The sequence below is a fragment of the Geospiza fortis genome, unplaced genomic scaffold (genome assembly GCF_000277835.1).
Source record: "Geospiza fortis unplaced genomic scaffold, GeoFor_1.0 scaffold10, whole genome shotgun sequence".
NCBI lineage: Eukaryota > Metazoa > Chordata > Aves > Passeriformes > Thraupidae > Geospiza > Geospiza fortis.
The window spans coordinates 748,420-769,473 of record NW_005054326.1 but is presented as its reverse complement, the minus strand read 5'-3'; the positions used below and the strand labels follow the sequence as shown (position 1 = coordinate 769,473).

Here is a 21,054-nt window from a genome sequence, read left to right as displayed (position 1 = left end):
GCTGCTGCCCAAGGAGGAGGAGGAGGGGGATGAGGCAACTGCGCTACCCCCTAGCAGTGTCGCTGGCAGCCTGTCAGCTGCCAGCCGGGAATTCGAGGAGCGGAGAGCGCAGCAGGAAGACATCGAAGAGCTTGAGACCAAGGCAGTGGGCATCTCCCCGGATGGCCGCTTCCTAAAGTTTGACATCGAGATTGGAAGAGGCTCTTTCAAAACTGTGTATAAAGGACTGGATACTGAAACCACTGTGGAAGTTGCCTGGTGCGAGCTACAGGTAAAATAAATAAATAAAAAAAAGGGAATTAGCACAGCATAGTCACTCTCCCAGGTGCTAGTCATTGTGCTTGAAGGGGATAAAACCCATCAGCTCGAGGTCTGCTTAATTCGAAAGGAGCTGCAAGCCTTACCTGAGGCAGTCCTTTGGAAAAAAGGTGCATCCTTTCCGTAGAGGCAGTTTGCCTTTTAATTATTTTAAATACTGTGCTCTCTGAAGAATCTTTTAGCTTTATCATCACAAAACGTGCTGCAGTTCTGTTTCATATAGTGGCTTGCATGTTATACTTCCAAAAGATAGCTTGGAGGACTGTAAAATCACTTGTGTGCTGCTGATGGGAGGCTGAGGGACGATGTGTAAGTGAATATCGACTTGAACTACCCTAAACGTTTCAGAATTTGTTTAGGTGTTTTTCTTAAGAAAAAATGTGAAAACATTAATTTCACAGACATGTCATAGGTAGTGGCATTGGATTCTTGTGGGATAGATAACTCTAGAGTATACACAAGTCATGCAGTGTATCACACCATTTACTTTTTCAATGCTGTATTTTTCATTCTAATTTCCAGTGTTCATATTTGTTAACAGGGGCAGGGAAATAATTTAGCTTTCCAAAGCTTTAGAAAGCACCCTAAAGTTTAGCCTTTCTGGATGGCTGGTGGATTAAACTGGACTGAGATACTGCTCTTTTATCAAGTTTCTAGACTGAGCAGAGCCAGGGTTCTGTAGGGGCCCAGTCTGAGGATGGCAAGAACACCCTTAGTTCCCTGCGAGTCACAGCTTGTGTAACAGACACAGGTTGCTGTGCAACAACCTGGAAAGAAGTGGGAAGAGCTTGGAGTACCAGGAACAAATACCTGGTGTGCTGGTTTGTTTTCAAAGCCTCAGAGTTAAGTTAAAAGGTTTAGTGTTTGTTTTTTGGTATTGGGTTTTGGTGCAATTCATAGAAGGGCTCATGTAGTACATCTTTATTGTTGTTTGTGTTCCCATCCAATTTAGGGCAGACAAAAGAGCATTGGGTGAAAGTTCCAAAACTCTTTGTAGGGTTTTTAAGCAGTCAGTGGCTCACAAATGATTGGTTGCAGTAACTGCACGAGAACTTTCTCAAAAGCACTTGTATATCTGTTCCAGTCAAGCTGAGGGAATTTATGAAAAGATTTCTTAATTTGAATTAATATTTGCTTTTGGATGGTTGCTCAAGCATTCTACCAGTATCTTGGTTCATTCTGTTATTGCCATTATTCTGAGCTTACTAACTGTGGAAGAAAGCTTCCAGTTTTCTTTGTGGCCCTTCAGCATGACCTGCTCCTCCAAGCTAGCTACATACTTGCTGTGGTGGTCTGTTTCGGCATTGATTTTTAAATTAAAAGTAAAATGATCAATTGTTGGGCTCTGCTGAAGCTTTACTTGTGCAGTTTGAACTGTGAGGAGATTAATAAGCCATCAAAATTGTATGGCTTTTATTTGAAATTTTAATCTTTCCAATTTCTGAGTTCTGTGACTTTAATCTCTGAAGACTGTTTTAATCTTCACACTTACTGATCAGAAACTAACATCAGCTTGGCATCAGTTGCCTTCCACTAATGTTGCCTCTTGAAGTGTCTTCATCACCATCAGTATTATGTGGACAGACTGTCTGAAGTAGCATCACTTTCAAAGGAATTTATTGAAGAAGCTCATTTTTAAAGGGCATGTTGCTGGGCTTTCAATTGGTTGGTGAATTCCATAGGCAGCATTGAAATTGACAAGTTGCAAAAAGCATGAATGAAAATATTTGCAAGGGGGAAATAGTTGATGTGTTGCTCAGAGGGGAAGTGCATTGCAGGAGTGCCTTGTGGGTTAAGTTAAGCCAGATTCCAAAGACTGTGTTTTTCCTCTCAGGAGTCACTACCAAGTGACAAGTTTAAAACAGGAATGTACATTTTATAGCTGTTCAAAGTATTTGCTGAAGGAGCTAGACTCTACAGCTAGTAGAATATTTTGAGATTAAATCCTATTTTATTGTTTGTGACTAGAAAGAAAAGGAGGAACTTGGTATTTATTGGGATGGTGGGTATATCCTCTTATATAGGAAAATGTAGTTGTTGATGCGTTGTTATTTATGCATGATTTGTATCAAAATGAAATCTGCATTCACAAAGATGGACTGAAACTTAGATGTTATTGGTTTTCCAGGATGCCATGATTTGAGAATTGGTGAACCTTCAAAGCTTAATTATTTTATTAGGGAAACGTGAATGATTTTTTTCCATGCTGTGTTACAGTAACCATAAGTAACTGATGGTTACTTTTAATTATCTTGAAATAATGTTCCTCAGCAATAGCAGTTTTTCTCAGGCATCTGAGGTGTCCCACCTCCCCAGAGTCTTCTAAACAGCACTACTGAAGATTTTGGCAGAATGACTTTTTAATTCTGAATAATACAACTAGGCCTAATTTTTTTTCTATGTGCTCTGTAGTAATGAAGATCAAAACCTGAGACTATGACTATGCTTCCTCTCAAAGGAAGTTTAGATGCTGTTTATGAAATGCAGCTTGTGTTTCCAAGTTAGTGAAACTGTGGAGGATATTGCTCATGTCCTCAAGGCTCTTGAATTGCCTTGTAATTGAATTGCCCCTTCTGCTTGATAAATTGAACTGTGGAGGAAGTAGAAGGGGGAAGAGCTGAAATTCACTGGGTGACCTACTGGTGTTCTTAGTATCTCCAGGAAGCCAAGGTCCTGGCTCTTTATTTTTTCTGGATCTGTGAGTAATTTTGTTGAATCTAACAAAAACTTAACACAGGTGTGACTGATGGACAATCCTAGTTTACTTTGTGACCTGTCCCTATGAAGCAAATTGTTACTGAACCTGCTTTAAAATATTGTGTGCAGGTGTTCAAATGTGAAATACCTGCCCTGCTGTGAATGTAGGGGAGATGTGAAGAGCTCAGCAGCTTCTGCCAGTGCTCAGCTTCAGTTGCTGCAAGGCAATTGTTAGCGTAGTGTTGGCCTTCAGATACTTTTATTCCCCTTGTATGTATTCATCTCAGCTCTAGTTATTCTGAGTCAAGTGTGCCTCCTACTGTTGTCATTAGCACATCTCATAAATTGACTAAAATAGTAGTTAGGGTTACTAATTAAAGGGTTTTTAGGTAGGTAGACATTGACAAAAGGGATCTTTGTAAATGATGTTTGAGCAGTGAGTTTGTCTCCTCTGTACAGTTCAGGTAATGTTGTGGCTAAAATGTGATGCCTTCCACTGATGCCTGAAGTTTGCAAAGTAGTACTCACATGCCAGAAGTAGCAAGTCACACTGCTGGCTGCAAAAGCCAAATCTTAGTGCTGTTGTGTCATCCCTCTGAGCCCTGTGTGAGTGGTTTTAAATCAAAACTGTAATTTAACTGCTGATTTACAGAACAGACACTTGCTGGACTGCAAAATCTTCTCCCTAGAATTATTGCTCTGGATTATTCAAATTAGTAAGTTTTTATATAGGGATGTGCTTGATGATGTGGAGGTAACTTGGGCTCTTTTGAACGGTGTATTTGTGAGGCATTTGAAGATTTACCTTTCATTTGGGCAGTGTGCTCTCTGAAAGGAGGGTGCACCTTCCTGCTGATATGTTGCTTTGCCATTCTTACTCTGGATTCAGTGTTGTGTCAGGTTATTCTGCTTAACACCTGGGCTGCAGGAGGATTAGGAAGGAACTGGAGGGCTCTCCCTAAGGAACACAGTGTCCAGGGGTAAGAAATGAGTTGGACAGGTGATAATGGTGCACAAAGTTTGTTTTACTCATTACTGCTTTGAGGGAAAGCTGTCTGTGAATTTATCACATCTGAGTAATAAATTGGTGTAGGTTTCATGTGTGTGCTTCTCTAGCAGATGTCTAACTACAAACCAAGTGTAGTGTACAGACACTCCAGCTTGCAAATGCATTTTTCTTACATAGGAAATAGCAATGAAAAACTAGCTGGAACAAGCATAATGCCAGAATTGGATGTGAACCATGAGATTCTAGAGTGCACTCTGGTAAAAATGATAATTCAAGTGACACTTTGTAGCAGGAAACAGCGAGGTACTAAATAATATTTCCATCTGTCAGAGTTTTTCTGAGTCTAACAATGTTGACTTAAAACTCACAGTGCAGGAAGTAGATTGGATGTGATGTGTAGCTTCATTTTTACTGACACTTCAGATTTAATGATGCCTATCTTTATCTTGTGGTCTTAAAGCTATATTTAATGGTGATTTTTAGGTCAGCAGACAGCGATGGAATGCAGTTCCTGTACTCTGGAGTACAGACTCCACTGCAGACTTACCATGACAAATATCAGCTTGTTGAGGTCAATGTATAATTCTTAAAATTCTCTATTCTTTCTGGACTGGCAAAACTGAGAATGTTTCAGAAGTTGCACATTCGAGTCTGACAACCAAAAAAGGTCTTGTATCACATAACTGTGGCATCCTGTAGTCTTTTTTTTTTTTTTCCTTTTTAAAAAGCTGGTTGCATATTGCTCACTACGAGTGCTGACTGCAAAGATGCTGGCTCTGATGCACAATCATGTAACTACATTAAAGCAAAATGGAAAACCAGATCTAGACCTTTCTGCAGTGAGAGGAAGCTGAGAATTGTGGACCTGGAATTCATCTGTCAAGCACTGTTGGAAAACGATTACATTCTGTTAGTTCTGGAGAAATAGTCAATATCCCTAAACAAATATGCATTCTTTGAAAGCTCTGACTGTGATTTAATTCTGATTATTTAAAAAGACATTTTCTGAAACTTTTACTGGAAGATCAAGTCCAAGTCTAATGCAGTATGCTGGCTCCTGTGCCTCACATCAGTGTTGATAATGCTTTACTAGTTTGTGAGCAGTTGTGTGGCTGCAGCAGCAGCGTGCCTCCTGCTTGGGACTGCTTCTGGGCCAGCTGTGTCATTGTCACAGACGTAGATTAATCAAGGTATGTGACAATCTGTCAACGTCATGCTGTCCTTATTATCTCTTCTGTTTTCAGCTTTACAAATTGTGAAATACTGAAAGTAAAATCTGTAAAGCTGTAAGTATGCAGTGGGCTTATGGCACTTTCAGGATGCTGGATTTATAAGTGTGCATATGCAGGGAATTTGAAATTTTGTACAGCAAAGTCTAAATTTTTGCTGGTTTTCTATGTCATAGGGCACAACAAATTACTGGTACTTACTGTCTTCAAATCTCTGATGTGAAATCTTCTCCTTTAGCTAAAGATGACAACCCAGCCATATTCTTGAGTGTTTGTGCTGTAATTGATACAATTGACAGCTTGATAAATGACGTGGGAAAGGGGCCAGACTAATTACCTGCAGAAGTATAAACAGTGGTCAGGCTCCCTCAGACTTGACAAAGGTGACCCTGAAAGAGAGAAGAGAGCTTTTGAAGTACATTCTGGAGCTGCAGCTGTTAGGAGACCTCTACTTAAGAAAATAAGCTTACCTCAAAGGGATATCACTTTTGGAGATGGCTGTGGGTCAATTTGTAACTGTCTGGTTGTGAGGCAGTAAATATAATCCAGATAAGTACATTCTGAAAATGCAGCATTTCTTATGGAAATAAACAGGCTTTTATTTGTCAGTTTGTGTGGGTTTGAGAGGTGCAGAATTAAATCTCTTAAATGAGATTTGTTTTGGGCTGTTGTGGTTTAAAACACTTAGCTTCATAACGAAACTTTTGAGGGCTTTTGAGGAAAAGTACCAGGTCTATAATCTTTCTTTGTAAGGGAAAAAAACCCCACCTGATAAAAGCTCCCTGGAGATATCCTGTATAGAGCCCTTTGAGAGCTGTCGAGCAGAGTAATAAATAAAACAAGCAGTAATAGATCTGTGGTAGTCTCCATGGATGCAGTGCACAGTACAGTGCAGTTTTCAATACCTTTTGGTTAGCAACATCCCTCTAGGCCACGTGTTCTTTTTCTTATTTTGTCTTTGGTTTTGTTTCATGCAGCAGCTTGTTAAACATCACAGCTCTGACTGACACCCAGGTTCTCCATGCTGCATGTGACAAAGCTGGTGCTAAGCAGTGGCAGTCTTGATGCTTCCTGTCATGCATTTCCTGTAAAGATTACCAACCTTTTTTTGAGACTACAAATTGGTTCTTTCAAATCGTGGTTGAGTTGAAATAAAAGTTGGGTGGTTTTCTGTTTAGTTTGTCAGTGTACATATTGGATGTAACATTTAAGTTAAATGAAAGATAATAAATATCATGTGAATTTGCAGTGCTCCTGCAGCTGGGCATAGAACTTTCTCTTGACTTAGTATGTGCTTGTGGGTTTTGTTGGTGGTAGTGTTAATTTTTAATAGCAGATGGTAGGAAGTTATTGGTTTTGACTCTTGAAACTTCAGATAATGATACTGTGGTTTTAACTAGATCATGATGTGTGTACACCACACTTGGAAAAACACTCTTCCAGTACACTTGGAACTGTTTCTATTCTAAATAGCAGGATTTGTCATGCTGAAAATTGATTTCTTGGAGTAGTTAAAGGCTTTTATCTAATATGAACCATCTGCATATCTTTTAAAATCTGTTATTTAAATTCTTGTCCAAATGAACAGGACTCAATTTTTATGGCTTCACAAGTATTTTTGTGGAAGCTGCTTCCTTTCCCTAGGACTGCCTTGTAGGTCATTTTGAAAATCATTTAGGGTGTGTGTTGGACCTTAAACAGTGTTAGAATGTTTTTGGTCAAGATACCATGGCTGTCCTTCTTTCTACTCTATTTCCAGTTTCCTCAGTAGATTTACAAATTGTCATACCAACACGTCTCAATGTGTGGTTTTAGTTCCCCCCATTCCCTTTGGGAGAGCTGTGGGAAGTAGAGGGGTGATGAGGATTGAATCTGTGCCTCACCTGAGGTCATGTTAGGGAGCTTCCTCATGTCTTGTCTTGTGGGCACAACCTGCAGAATACCCCTTAACTCCATGCTGCAGAGGATAAACTTGGTGTTAATCATGTTTTGTGCTATGCTGTCCTCTTAACCCAAATGGACATCTGTGCAGCAAGTTCATCACAGGTGTTGGCAAATCTTTTTAGAAAAAAAGTTAGAATAAAGTAATGGGTGGAATGCAGTGACCAAAATTCAGATTTAGTTCTTAGACATACTTCTGGACTTCATCCCACTTGTCATTTTCACCTGGTGATGGCAGGTGCATTGCACATATCCAGATTATTCTGAGTGCTTCAAAGATTTGCTTGGGGAATTCCAAGCAGCGCTGTGTTACTTTGCCTGGCTCAGGAATAATTTAACATGTTCTCAGGTGATTTTTTGGCAAAGGAAATGGCAGCCTGATAAAAATGGGACTGGTAGTGTTATGTTGTTATATCATAGCCTTCCAGAGGCTATGTAAGTATTAATACCTATCTAAAGCAGTAAGCAGTTTTTACAAGGGTAGCTCGTTCTGAATCACATAGAGACAAACTGCTATGTTTGAATTTGTCATTTTAGGTCTAAGCAGAATCTTTAGGAATGCTGCCTATGCACTTAGACTCTAGAAGTCCTTTAGAAAGGATGTTGTATGCTTGATGGCCTTGTAACTAAAATATCTATGAGCTTTCCAAGTGATGTGTCAATGACACCAGAATAAATGTGTTTAAATGTAGGCGATGGTATTTTTTTCCATGATCTGTGTGCCCCAGAGCATGGTTCTGAAGTCACCTGGTTCATCTATTGGGAATCTAGGGGCAGCAGTTTTCTGGAGTCTCTGTTCTCAGGACAGGATCACTGTGGTGCATTTCAAGTCTAAGTTTGCAAGTGGTTAGCAGGACTCCTCAGATGTTACCAGTAAGATTAAAACAAAGAGGAAGCTTTGGAGATTCCAGTAGTATCCACATCACAAGTTGTGTTTGGAGCCATAGCCCAGAGTGCTTCTGGTCCTGTTGCCTTTGTTAGACAAGCAGTCACTGATAGAACCTTTCAAGGTCCCTGTTGAGCTGCTCTCCTCCTGCTTTTAACAGACACTGTGGGAAATGAGCTTTGTTAGACCTCTTATATGAGGTAGGAGTTATATTGTTTCGATTTAGCTGTTCTGGATCATCCCTTTCATCTGCATTTTTCAGCCATTTCTAGTTTCATTGCATCAGAAATTGAAGATAGTGGGTTCTGATAGCAGGTTTGGTGCTGGTGGCAGAAAGCAGAAAGGTCAAGATGGAAAAACCCAATTGTGCAATTGTGAGTTGAATGGCACCGTTTGGTAGAACGTGAAAAGCATAGGAATGGCAATCTCTTTGTATGTAACAGGAAAATCTGAGGTGAGTGAAAGGTAGTACAAAACTGATGCCAACAGCCATGTGCATTTTGTCTGGTTTTGGCCAGTTAATGTAGCCTTGTGATAGTTTAAAATACCCAGTTGATAGGGTTACCCTGCTTTCCTTGGACATTTTCCTCTCTTAGGAGGACTTGTGACTTGTTTGTCCTGTGCTGATTGTTGGTGGCAAGTTTGTGACCCCAGTCTGAGTATATTTTGACTGCTTCTATCCTGGGCTAGACTGATGACACGCAAACAATAACCCCCAAATATTACTATTAAAAGCTTCAGCAATCCAGGCTGATTATCTTAAGGATCTGGAAATCTATGTGAGCTTATGTAATATGCATCTGTTAATGGCAATTTCTGAACTGTTAGCAGGTTTTGCTTAAATGTTACAAAATGTTACCATGTCTGTTTTCAAATCTGCCTCTTTTTAAATGAGACTTCTATTCTAACAAATATTTTCCAACATAGAACTATTTTTGGTTTGTCTTGATCTTTATTCAGCTGCTTATGGTATGCTTTCATTTGGGAAATGTAGGTTATCCATGTAAAAATGCAAGATGTTAAGTTAACGTGCTTTGTTATAGCTAATTTGAACTTGGTCCACGAGTTCTCCTTAAATTAAAAATGTCATTATGAGGCTAAACTTGATGTAGAGAGTTCTTGAAGCAGTCCAGTCAGATAAATATCCTGCTGTAAGAAATACTGTCTGAGAAATGATTGATTTTTTTTTGTTTGTTTTTAAATATTGCCCCCTCTAGATGTAGACAAGTAGAGATTGACAGTATGTAGAATGGCTTTTGAGGGCAGGCTTTTTATTTGCATTTATCGTGATTTGGGGCTTAGTTTGGTTTGCCAGGAAGAGTATGCTGAAAAGGGAGAAACAACAGAAGTGTCTGATACAAAACCAAGACTTGAAGTTTAGTTTTAGAATTATTTTTTTTTTTCTTCCTGTGGCTTTCTCTGCTTCCTTTATGTGCAGCTTGAGCTTCTTTCTGCAGACTCAAAAGCAGAAATGAATTTTAGGTTGTGCCAGGAGGGGTGGTGGTGAATTACACAGGGTGTTTGAATTTGAAATGTTTTGCCTCTTGATGGCAACTGTGAGCCAGTTAAGGTGATGGTATGATTTCTTCTGCTGATGTCTTTATACAAGCCTGAACATATCTGAGAGGTTCAGTATTTACCCTCAGGAGTAAAAAAGGAAAAAATAAGAGCCTCAAGGTTGCTGCTGAAGACTTAAATGCTGTAGCACCCCCAGTGTATTGTGTGTGTTCTATACTTGAAGATTGGTCACAAATTGTCTTTCTTACTCAGGTTTCCTTCCAGCATTTCAGTGCAACTGAATGTGACTAACTGTGTATGATAACACATCAGATAGGAAAAACAGCCAGTTGCCTTGATTTTTATCTTGGGATTATGGTTCAAAAAAAGTGGTGTTCTTCTTCCCATCCAGTATGGAATCTTATTTCTGAAAGTTGGGCCAGTGGCAGAAAACCTAGCAGAACTGAAGTTTGATTTATTTGTGTTGGAGAGTCTGAAATCTGTTTTTATTGTTGACTTAAGTGTTTTATTTTTTTTCCCAACAAACTTTGAGAGTTAAATAGCATTTACAAGACAAAGGTGAGGAACAGCAGAAAACCTTGTTTCTTAGGATGTACATGACATTTCAAAGTTTTAGGACCAGGCAAGTTTAAAACTATGAATTGATTCCAAAAGTTCCTATTGCTATGAATGGCTAGTTCATGAAAGTATTATTTTAATACTTGTACTGAAGCTTGCGGATTTCTTGCCTGCTTTTTGCCAAAATGCTTCCTTTCATAGTAATCTTATTGAGTAAGCTACCTACTGTGGATATACATCAGTTGGTGTTTTCTTTACAGATTAAATATTTGTGTAACTTTCATGAACAGGTAAAATCATTTTATGGGTGCATTCAGGCTGTGAGCTCCATAAGCCCAGCAGCCTTTAAGGCTGAGCATTTTGTTGCTATTTCTTGTGGGTTTTTTAGTATTTTGTAGTTGATTGTGAATGTGCACATTTCGTCTTTGAAAAGCTTTGTGACCATAATTTAAGTGTTTGAAGGATTTTTTTTGAAACTGGAGAGGCATCTATCCCAAGCCAGCATCTGTGGCCTAGTTGGTGGGTAGATGACTAACTGCTCTGGAAGGTCTTCTGGGTCAGTTTTCTGAGATACACAGTTGAATTGATCTGAGTGTGAGAAAAACTTTATAGTCTTGCTGCTCCAAATATAGAGATTTTGTGAAAATTCCCAGTGTACCCAGGCTATAAATGGTTTCTGCTTGATAAACCTGTACTTTGTTGGCCTCTGGGAGAAGTCATCCTTAGATTCTAAACCATGTGAGTGATGGGGTTATGAATTGGAAATGGGTGATAAACTGATTTGGAATACAGGAAAACTAACACTAGTGTGAACAGTGATTATGTCAAATGGGAAGGAAAGAAATGGTTCAGTTTTATGAAGAAAGCTCAAGTAGCTTTAGATTAGGTTGGGCTAACCAAAGGAAGTAAGCCAGGATCAGCTGTGCTAAAGCAGTTGGCTGTACTTTCAACATCAGCAAAACAATTCCCCAAATTCTTTTGTGGAAGGCTCTGTTATTTACTATTACTGCAAATTGCTGGGTTTTGTTCTGAATTGTTCAGCTGAAGGTTTACTTTGCTTTGCTGAAGGTTTGCAGTGGCTTGACCTCTGTCAGAAACCAGTTGTGGCTTCTAATATGGCAGCTTATAAAATAATACCAAATTTCTGAAGTATGCTTGTGATGTGTGATTGTGCTGTTGTAGCATGTCCAAAACTGTGTATTGCTCAACTTCTGGTCTTGATAACTTTTTGCAACAAACCACATGGTTTGGGTAACTGTAAAATTTGGAGGAGTGCAGCTACTTTAAAGAAAGAGCTGATAACTAGCAGGTAATGACGCAACTGATAAGTGTTAACTAAGTCGGTGTGGGTGACTGCAGTTACAAAGCAGCAGGCTGTGAATGTGGCCATGTTTTAAGTATAATTTGTCACTTAAGAGGGGTATGAAATCTGAGGAAGTTGGCATTGGAATTTAGAATGGAAAGAATGGGTTGGTTGATGATGTAGAGAGCTATTTTCCACTTTCCCTTTGACTTCTGTCCTTATCTTCTCTGGCAATAATATTCAGGGAAATGGTATCTTTTGTTTCTCTTGTTCCTGTGTGGGAATGGTAATTGTTCTTGCTTTTTACCTGTTCAGGAAATATCCTCATTTCTCCCCCCTCCAACAAAACAGTGTATCAGTCATGTCATTGCCAATGTCATTTTTTGCTTTATTTTCTAACCTTGGCCTTCCTGAATCCTCCTATGGTCCCAGTATAAGCCATCTGGCAAAACAAGGATTTTATTTTCTCCCCCTGCTCCCTCTTGCACTCTGGAATGAAGCAGATTTTGTTATCTGTGTTCAGCTACCCTATGTAAAAGAAGAATGAGCATGTTTAAAACCCGCATCTAAGCTTTGACTCCTGCAACTGCCTCATCCAAACTTAGATTTTCCAGCTGGTAAGTCAATCTTATCCATGGAAATGTGCTTACTGTTCTCTTGGGAATTTGCTTTATGCTCTTGCCTTCTCCCTTCCCCCTTCTCAAGCCAAATTTCTTTCCAGGAAGGGAAAAAAATCCATGGGCTAGATTGAGCTTCAGCTGAATAGGGTGTCTCATTTCAGATATACTTTCTGCAGCTACTCAAATGAGCAAAACATAAGTGACAGCTGAGTTGTCTGTTTGTCATGGGTCAAGGGCAGTCCAGCTCAGCAGTTTCCCTTTCCTCTTCCCCAAGTTTTGTTTGGAAGCAGTAGTGATTTGCCATTCTGTATAGTCATCCTCTTGTCATAAAGACCAGATGGAAATACATCAGTTATTTCATGTATAAATATTCAGTCCAACAGCTGTGAGTTTATCAGGTGTCACTGGGATCACAAGTTGGTGACCAAATTGTTTGTTTAGAGGGCTGTGAGCATTACTCTCACTTGAAATAAACTTGTCCCATGAAAATGTTCGAAATAGTCCAAGGCCCACTTAAAGAAGAAAGAATGAAGGTGAACCATTTAAGTGCAAAATCCTTTTTTTTTGGATGAAGTTATAACTTTTTTCCAATTACAGATATTTTCCTAGGCTGATGAAAATGTTTCATCCAGTGATCCTGTACTCTACTGACACTGTTTCTAAAGTAGCTGAAGGATTGCTCTGAATTCTAAGTCTCCTTTCCTTTTGTGGTTTTACTAGGTAAGAACATTTATCCAGCATATCACCCCCTGTCTTTTGGCTGGTTGATAATCCTCAGTCTGTGCTTCAATACGTATTTCTGGCAGAAAAGCTGAGGTACCTGTGTGATTCTGGCTAGCAATGAATTGAGTGTAATGAAAGTTGTAATAAATCTACTTGACACAGATTATTAAGGGGGTTAACTTGGTTTTGCAGGTTGCAGAGGGTTTTTTGTGCAAATAAGGCTATTTGTTCCAATAATATTGAGAAAGGGAGGGGTGGGGAAATTTGCCAATGGCCATTGGCTATTTGGTTACAAAATGTCATGTGCTTCATGGGCTGCTGAGCATAATGTGAAACAAAGTGCCATAAAAAAAATGTTGAGTGCTAAGTCCATGAGTGAAAAAGCACTTTAATGGGAGAATGGGCACAGTCATTAACTTAAAATAGCTTCTCTGCAGAAAACTATTGTAAAGCAAGATTGTAGTTCTTGACTAATGAAGACTGCGTAGGACTGAAACTGAATTAGAAAGGAAACAAAAATTTGCAGTAACTACAGACTGTTGAAAACCATAAACAAACGGAGAAATTGACCATGATTTAGTGAAACCACCTGTTGCTCAAACCTTGAGAGGAATTCTGCCTGTTGCTCTGAAAAGCCTTCTTGTTCAAAGGGGTAGCTAAGACATTTTTCATGTCTATGCTTTTAGACAACAGAACAATAAATACAATTGACCACACTGCTACTTCCCAGTCTCTGCAGGGCTTCAAGAAATAACCCCTTGAAACAACCCATCAAAAAAAAAAAAGAAAAAAGAAAAAAAATAAAAGAAAATGTTAAAATACTATCTGGTTAAGTTGCTGCATAGATCTGACTTTTGCTTCCCAGTACATTGTGTTTCAGAAATGGTTTCCAGCTTGAATTCATTAATTCAGTGCCTCTGCAATAGAAGCCCATGCAGCCACTCTAAAACAAGTGATTGCAGCTCTACAGATTTGGGGAGTCTAGTGGGAATTAGGGAGGCTGAAGCTGTGCTGGAGTCTTTTAATGTGGATTTTGTGGCCTTTGAAGTGCATGCCTTTTTCAGTGGAAAACTCCTCTTGTGTTTGAATCCATACAGTTGGCCTGGATTCCAGGAACAGAAAGCATACACCTTGTAAAAAGTGTGGGCTTTTTCTTCAAGATCATGAGGGACTTCAGTTTTCCCTGTTCTCTGACTTTCTAGTAAATAACTTGACTGGAATAGTCCATATTCTGATAAATGTTGGTGTTTTTTCAGCTGTATATTGGCATGTGATCTCTTGCTTTGGTGACAGCAAGCTAGGAAGTCTTTTATCTGGAGCCTCCTGTGAGTGGTTATTTTGTAGCTTCGTGCCAGGTTTACAGTTTGAGAATCTGGGAGTCATCAGTGTGTGCTCTCAAAAGCAGCAAGTACAGCAGTTGGCCTGGCTGTGTTTTGTGGGGTTTGAGCAGTCTGTCACACATACTGGGATAGCAAAATATCTTGAGCCTTGAATGATGACTTGTGTCAAGCAGAGATCAAGGGTCGTGGTGCTGTGCACTTTGGCACATCCTGGGACGCATTCATCAAAGATAAGAGGGGTTGAGTGTCTTATTGGGGAAACAGAGCTGAATTAATTTCCCTTTTTATCAGTTTAATTTCACTTTATTGTAGGCATCTGTGGCTGTTGCATTGTTAGATTTTTAGTTCTTCCCGAATGGTAGTAGTACAGAGATTGCTTGTATCCAGCCACATGCCCCACATTAGCCCAGAGTATCCACTAGGACCATGACTGGTGATGGTATACCTTGGAGACTCCAAATAATCACACTTTGGTTTTTTGTTTGTTTGGTTTTTTATCCTTTTCCTATTGAAATCCTTGTCATGAGTTTTGTTTACTCCTGTGTTCCTAGCGATTCCTGCCATAGCATGGATCGAAAAAAAGTTTGACTGGATGAGGAATCTTGGTTTACCTGCTTTGTAACTCTGTTTGTAATTCAGTGTCTGACTAGCACTGATGATATTGTGTAAGTTAACTCTGGGGAACTATCTGATTATTCCCTGACAAGTATGCCAGTTTCCCTGAAAAAAGGGATGCAGAGTAAACTTAGGAAGGCTTCCCAGAAGAGAAGCACTGCAGTCACTTTGTGTAGTTATTACTCATTTGGGACAACATTAGGTTGTTATGCCTTATAGGTTGTGGATGTTGTATGGTTTTCTTTGTGAGGTTTGAGGAGATGATATGTGTTGTCAAGTTTCCCACCTCGCTGTTTCCTCATCTTCTAAGCAGTGAACTTTTCTTTCTGGATCACTTGTGGATCCAGTTTGGATGTTGCAGCTGTGGAGCTTTGGATGGAAAGCACCTTCTGGAGGTCCTAGAGGGTACTTCAAAGCACAGAACTTCACATGCTGTGTTTGGAGTGTTGGGCTTTAGAATAGGCAAATTAAGTGCATCAGTAGTTTTCTGTTTTCGCTCACAAAAGGATCTGCAAGTGAAGCAATAGTTGCTGTTAGGTCTTTTTAGTATAAATGTTAGAGAGGTGTGCTCTCGTGCTGAGTAACTGGAAATCCAAGCATTGGTTGTGGTGAGATGAAGCTGCCAAAAGGAAGTTTTCTGGGGACTTCCTTGGGTGAAGTGATATGAGGAGACACCTTGCTTACTTTTGCAGCCCCTCTGTGTGTTGCTGTCAAAAATCATGCTACAACAATTTAATATTTGAATGTTCAGTCTGAGACTTTGTGACAGTGCCTAAAATGTTGGTTAAAATTATTGATAAACTCCCTGTGACTGAATTTCTTTGCATTACCACCCATCAATTGGCATAATGTGTCAGTTGATACTCACTTTACTTCTCCTGAAAGTATGAAAATTAGCATTTGTCTTTCATGTTCATTCTGCAGTTTAGCTCTGTAATGGTCTGTAATTTTTCAAGCTGTCTTTGGAAGCAGTGTGTTGGTAATGCTCTATATTTACACAGTGGTCATCTGCTTTTAAATTCTTTATTGGTACACATGGGGCTAATACATTAGGCAGCACCACTTCAGATTGAGTCCTGTCACAAGAGCCTGTTCTCAGTTGCCCAGCTGGTGTGTACCTTCACTGCCTGGGCTGCAAATTTTCAAGCCAAGTGCCTGTCTTAAGTTTAATTGTGTTTGAGAAGCTTCAGCCAAGCTGTTACAGGTGCTTCAGAGAGAAATGCTTTCTTTATTGCATCCACTGGCACCTTAAATTTTTGCACTTGAGAGCTGTAAATCAGGGACCTAAAAGCAGTGTTGAGACAAGTGTGCTGTCTCTGTGCTGAGGAAGTACTTCCAAGTAGAGTTTCCAGATCAAAAAACTTTGAAAGGAGTGACATTTTTCTAGATTAGACTTACTTGGAAACTACCTTTTTGAAACTGAAGACTTGATCCGTGTTCTAGCCTGTGAATAATCTGTGTCACCATCTGTATGATGCTGTATGAAGCAGTTTGTTGAACTTACTCAATGTGTTGGCTTTGTTTCACAAATATATAATTACCTTTTGTACAGGATGTGGCAGTCAACCCCTCAGGATGGGAAATGCAGGGTACAAAGCTGTACAATGTAATTCAGTTCACTTCTTTGTGTTGCAACTGTTTAAGCTGGGAAATTTTAATATCCTCAGAAATGGCTTGCTTCATCATGTTGTAAGTTTCTCTGGAGAAATAGGAATTGAAGTTTTCAAGCAGAAAGCCTTTTGTGGAACAGCAGCCTCTTTATTTGTACAAGCAGCAGACTGTGCAGCTGTTAATCTCAGTAGTCAGATATGGAGAAGCAGCTTTGGTACCAACATGTTGTAATTTGTCTTAAGGAAGCATCTGTAAAATTACACTGCTCGAATTATTTTAGCTGTAGTCAATTCAGATCTTGAAAGATGAATTTTGTATTATTTTAAAAGCAAATGCCCTAATCAAACTGTCTGCTTTCCCATGAGCTTTGAGGGGAGAAATGGCATAGAAAGAATGGAATATATAACTTTGATTCTTACCAGATTTGGTAAAAATCCTGTTTTATTCTTTTTTTTGTCCAATGTATTCTAAACTGTAGAAGTTTGTCTATTTACACTTTGTTCTTTTAAATGCCTTTTGGATTTTTCACCTTAAACTGGACTCCTGATGTTCAGGATTTAAGTAAAACAGCTACCAGCAAACAGTGTTGTTACACAGATGGCTGAGTTAGAGAATTGTTTGTGGTATGTTATTTTTTCCCTTTTTTTATGCTAGAAGTCATGATTGTACAGAAGGAAAGGAAGATCAAGTCCAAAGAAATGTATATAAACGAAACAAGTGAAAAAGTCTATTAATAATCTGAACATAACTATAATCAGCATAGTACTTGACTGCTTTTAGTTTTGTTTTAGTGTTTAGTGTCTAAAACATTGGATGGGAATTCCTTTTTAATTAGCTCAGAGCCTGGTCTGTGCTTTGTCTAATGTTGTTTGCCTTTCCTGGGAAGTGAAAACTTGAAATTGTGTTCTGGAAGGAAGGAGTGGCAGGAGGGCATAATAGGAAGAGGCAGTTATCCCCTGGGTTGTCTGAGTATTATCTTTAATTTTAAAAATGAAATTCTGGGTATAACTCTGATAATTTTGGTATGAAGCTATAATCTCTTCTATGGTCTTAAGGTTTCAGTGTGCTCTGACAATACCATTCCATTCCACTGCCTGTCATGGAAAAGCATCCTGTTTCCACAAGCCTGATGATGATTGCCAGTAGATCTCTTGTGAAATCCTTATTTAGGCACAAGCATACTGAAGTCGTTGAGATAAGAAGAGTTCATGGTGGCATAAATTTCAGTTTCCACCTCGCATACTCACATGTGTGACTAATTCTGAAATGGAGTCATTTGCACTGAGTCAGCAGTTCAGGATGGTGAATGTGCTCAAGCTATCTCAGTTTGGTCTGTATTGAGCATTCATTTGCTCTGCAGACAGAGCCAAACCAAATGGCTGTGGGAAACTTCAGCAAAAGGTGCCTGGAGTATGGACCAGGTCTCTCTGAGAGAGTGTGCTTTGAAATAGGAAATTACAAGAAAGATCTGTGTGATCCAGTGTGTGTTGGAAGCACAGGAGAGATTAAAATAGCATCAAAACCCTGTCAGCCTCCGTAGCCAGAGTGCTCAGGGCAAGAGCAGGCGAGGGGGGGAACTGCAGTTCTTTGCAGTGCAGTCTGGATTTTATTACTTGCAAAGTGAAATCACAAGGAGGAATGTCTGCTTCTGATGGACAGATATGTTGCAACTCATTCTGAAGATGCCTGTTCATAAATTTTTCAGCCTGCTAACAGCTTTGAAGATAGGACTGTAACTCTGAGACTGTGATTCATCTATCCAGCTCCTCCTTGTTGGTTTTGTCCTTCTTTCACAATTCTATTGAAGATGGTGCTGTTAATTATAAATTTGGAGTTTTGACACTTGCTGCTCTGTACTGCAGTATTATTTGCTGCCTACTGAAGCCTCTTTCCAATAATTCTGAGGTGCTGTAACCACAGGTTCTTCCATTTGGCCCTCACTTTTATTAAACAATTAGCAAACAAGGATTAAAAGGTCCTTGTCTTCCCTCTGTTTCCTTTGAAATAATTCAGTTTCAGGGGCCCAGCCTAAGAAACAAGATACAAACAAAACCCCCTGTGGTAATAGCAAGGAGATTATCTTAGAAATGTTCTGAAGTTTTGAGGATTTTAAAACTACTTAATGACACTTCCACCTTTCGAGCCCCTATGAGAAGAGGTTTTAGAATTGAGCTCTCAAGAGATTTTCACACAGCTGTCCCTCCAAAGTACTGAGATCTGTGTTTGGATCACAGCCATTCTGTGGAAAAATCATTTTATATTGATAGGGTCTTCAGGAGGAAACAATTACAAAGCTACCTGATAGTCTTTAAAAGGAATTGGTGAGGTTGTCATCAGTGTCTCTAATAATAAGCATTCAAGCATTAGAATTTTTTTTGTAAAGTTTGTTTTGGCACTAGGATTGTTTTTGAGTTAATTGGAGAAAATGCTTCAGTAGTAACAGAACTGCAGAAGAATTATTTCTCAGGTGCTTCCAGTCTGCTGCTTATGTGAACCTCTGTTCACATCCTGTTTGCTGGTAGTTGGACAGGAGGCTCTTATTCTGAAAATGAATATGGCTGCTCTGTGAGACATCTGTTCAGAGATCTGTGTCCTGTCTCTGCCTGTGAAAAAGGGGGCTTGTGTGGCCTTTGTTATCTCCAGACTGGGGGCTGACTCTTTGTAGCAAGAGCAGGCCTGTGTACTTGTTAAAGTACTATTTAGTGGATTCAGGCTAAAACCAGATCCAAGTGTCTGTTACCTTTATGATACTGTCTTTAGCTTAATTAAAATGGTTTTACTGGGATGTTGTTGAGGGTTGTATGGCAGGGCAAGGCATTTAAATGAAACAGAAATACGGAATATCTTCAATCTACTTACCCACTCTTATCCCCACAGAAATGTAGTTGTTGCCAGTGAAAGAAGGGATGCAGTACCAGAACAGCTTTTCTCACAAACTGCTTTTCTTTGAAGTCCAGCTTCCATAGTTTTTTGTGTGTGCATACTGGCTGAACACATTGAGTGTGTCTCAGACAGAGCCATTTTGCTAAAAATGTTTTCAGATACCTTTTTGGCTAAGGGAACTTGTTCAATGTTAAACATGATCACTAGTTGGTAGTTTTTGTATATGATGTACAGAATATTAGATATTTCAATCTATGGATACATTATTTGAATATTTTGAATGGTTTTTGGTGGTTTTTTGGATAAAGCGCTTTAGTTCACAATTAAACTGAATTTTGAACTGCGTGTAGAATTCTTCAGTAGAACGAAGTAGGAGGTAAATTGAAAACAAAGAAGCCTGTTTACAGGTTGTGATGACCCATTTAAGGCAGGCCCCTTGAACCATGGCATGCACAGGCATTATAGTTTGTCTTCAAGAAATTCCTTCCAGTGTTCCTGTTCAAACAATTGAAATGAAGTGGCACCAGACCAAGGACAGACAGTATGTGACTAAAGCACAATGTAATGAGAAACAGACTTTTTGGATAAGCTGTAGCATTTTGAATAGCTGATTCATAGATAACGTGTTGAGTATCTGAGGCCTTCTAGGTCATGGTTGGTCTTCTGGCAGTGTGGGATATTCCCAGTAGTATTCTTTGGAAAAAATGCTTGGATGAATACAGGATAGCCTTGCCAGTGGGAATGTGTATGTAGTTCGCAAATTCAAAGGGAAAAGAAGTCTTAAACTTCATCTAGTTCATCTTAAACTTTATCTAGTGCTTTTTTCCTAGCTGTGTGTTTTGTCTCCCTTTCAAGGTTACTCTCCTGATACTTTGATCTCACCTGTTTGACAACACTGAATTTTAGTTGCCAATGACTTTTCTTGCAGGTCAATCCAACACTTCAAGGGCTTGTGTGGATTTGTTTTTTTCCCCCTTTCATCCTCTGTAAAAATAGTACTTCTGTGTCCAAGTTGTGCATGTTATTGCTTCCATTCAGAGTACAGCAAAAGCCTGGCTGTTTTTATGTATTGTATCCTGTATTTCATTAGATAATAGGAGCTAAGTGATCCCTGCAACTGCATTTCAATTACACCTCGTTTTCTCTTATATTTTAATGTGTTTTAAAATCATTCAGGATTGAATTGCAAAGCAAGTTAAGCTTCTGGATGCAGAGTATGCTTCATCATGCCAGTTTTCTTAATTGTTCATCCTACCACTATTCACTGTTAAAAATTTGAGTGTTGTCTCTCCTGACTCAACTCTACTCAAATTCCTTGCTCTGTGAAAGATAATATGCATATTTTAAAATTTACATATTAGTAAATTAAAATATTAGTGGTTCATTTGGTACTGCCTGAAATACTTGTGACTTTATGAGTAACTTTTCGATGCAGATCGTGTGTGGTGTTAGCCAAGAAAGACGTACAGTGTGCTGGTGGAACAAGTGTCTCTGATGTATATGGTATTATTGTGGAAGTCTATAGTAAACATGCAAGTGATGCAAGAAACTGATTTCATAAGTCAACCTTTTGGGTAAGCATGGAAGAATTATTAATGCTTCCCTTTATGAGAACTTTGAGGTGAAGATGGGCATTCTGTAGATCACAGGAAACTTACATCAGTTGTGCTTAAAAAATCTTGAAAGTGCTTCTCCAGTGTGTTTTAGGACTTTGGTGTTTGTGAAATGCTAGTACTAATACTGGTATTTGTGGAAAGTAGTTTTGAATTCTCATCTAGAACACAAACTTTGGTCACCCCTTAA

The 21,054-nt window shown here is 39.2% G+C and overlaps 1 protein-coding gene across 1 annotated transcript in view; it reads left to right on the top strand.

Moving 5' to 3' along the window:
* Position 1: 1 nt before the first annotated feature.
* The window catches only part of WNK1 (WNK lysine deficient protein kinase 1), a gene marked incomplete at its 5' end in the record, with an annotated part of 97,791 nt that continues 76,738 nt past the window's right edge, over positions 2 to 21,054 (top strand). The window contains 1 exon segment of the mRNA XM_031057009.1: positions 2 to 271. Coding sequence (XP_030912869.1) covers positions 2 to 271 — 270 coding nt within the window.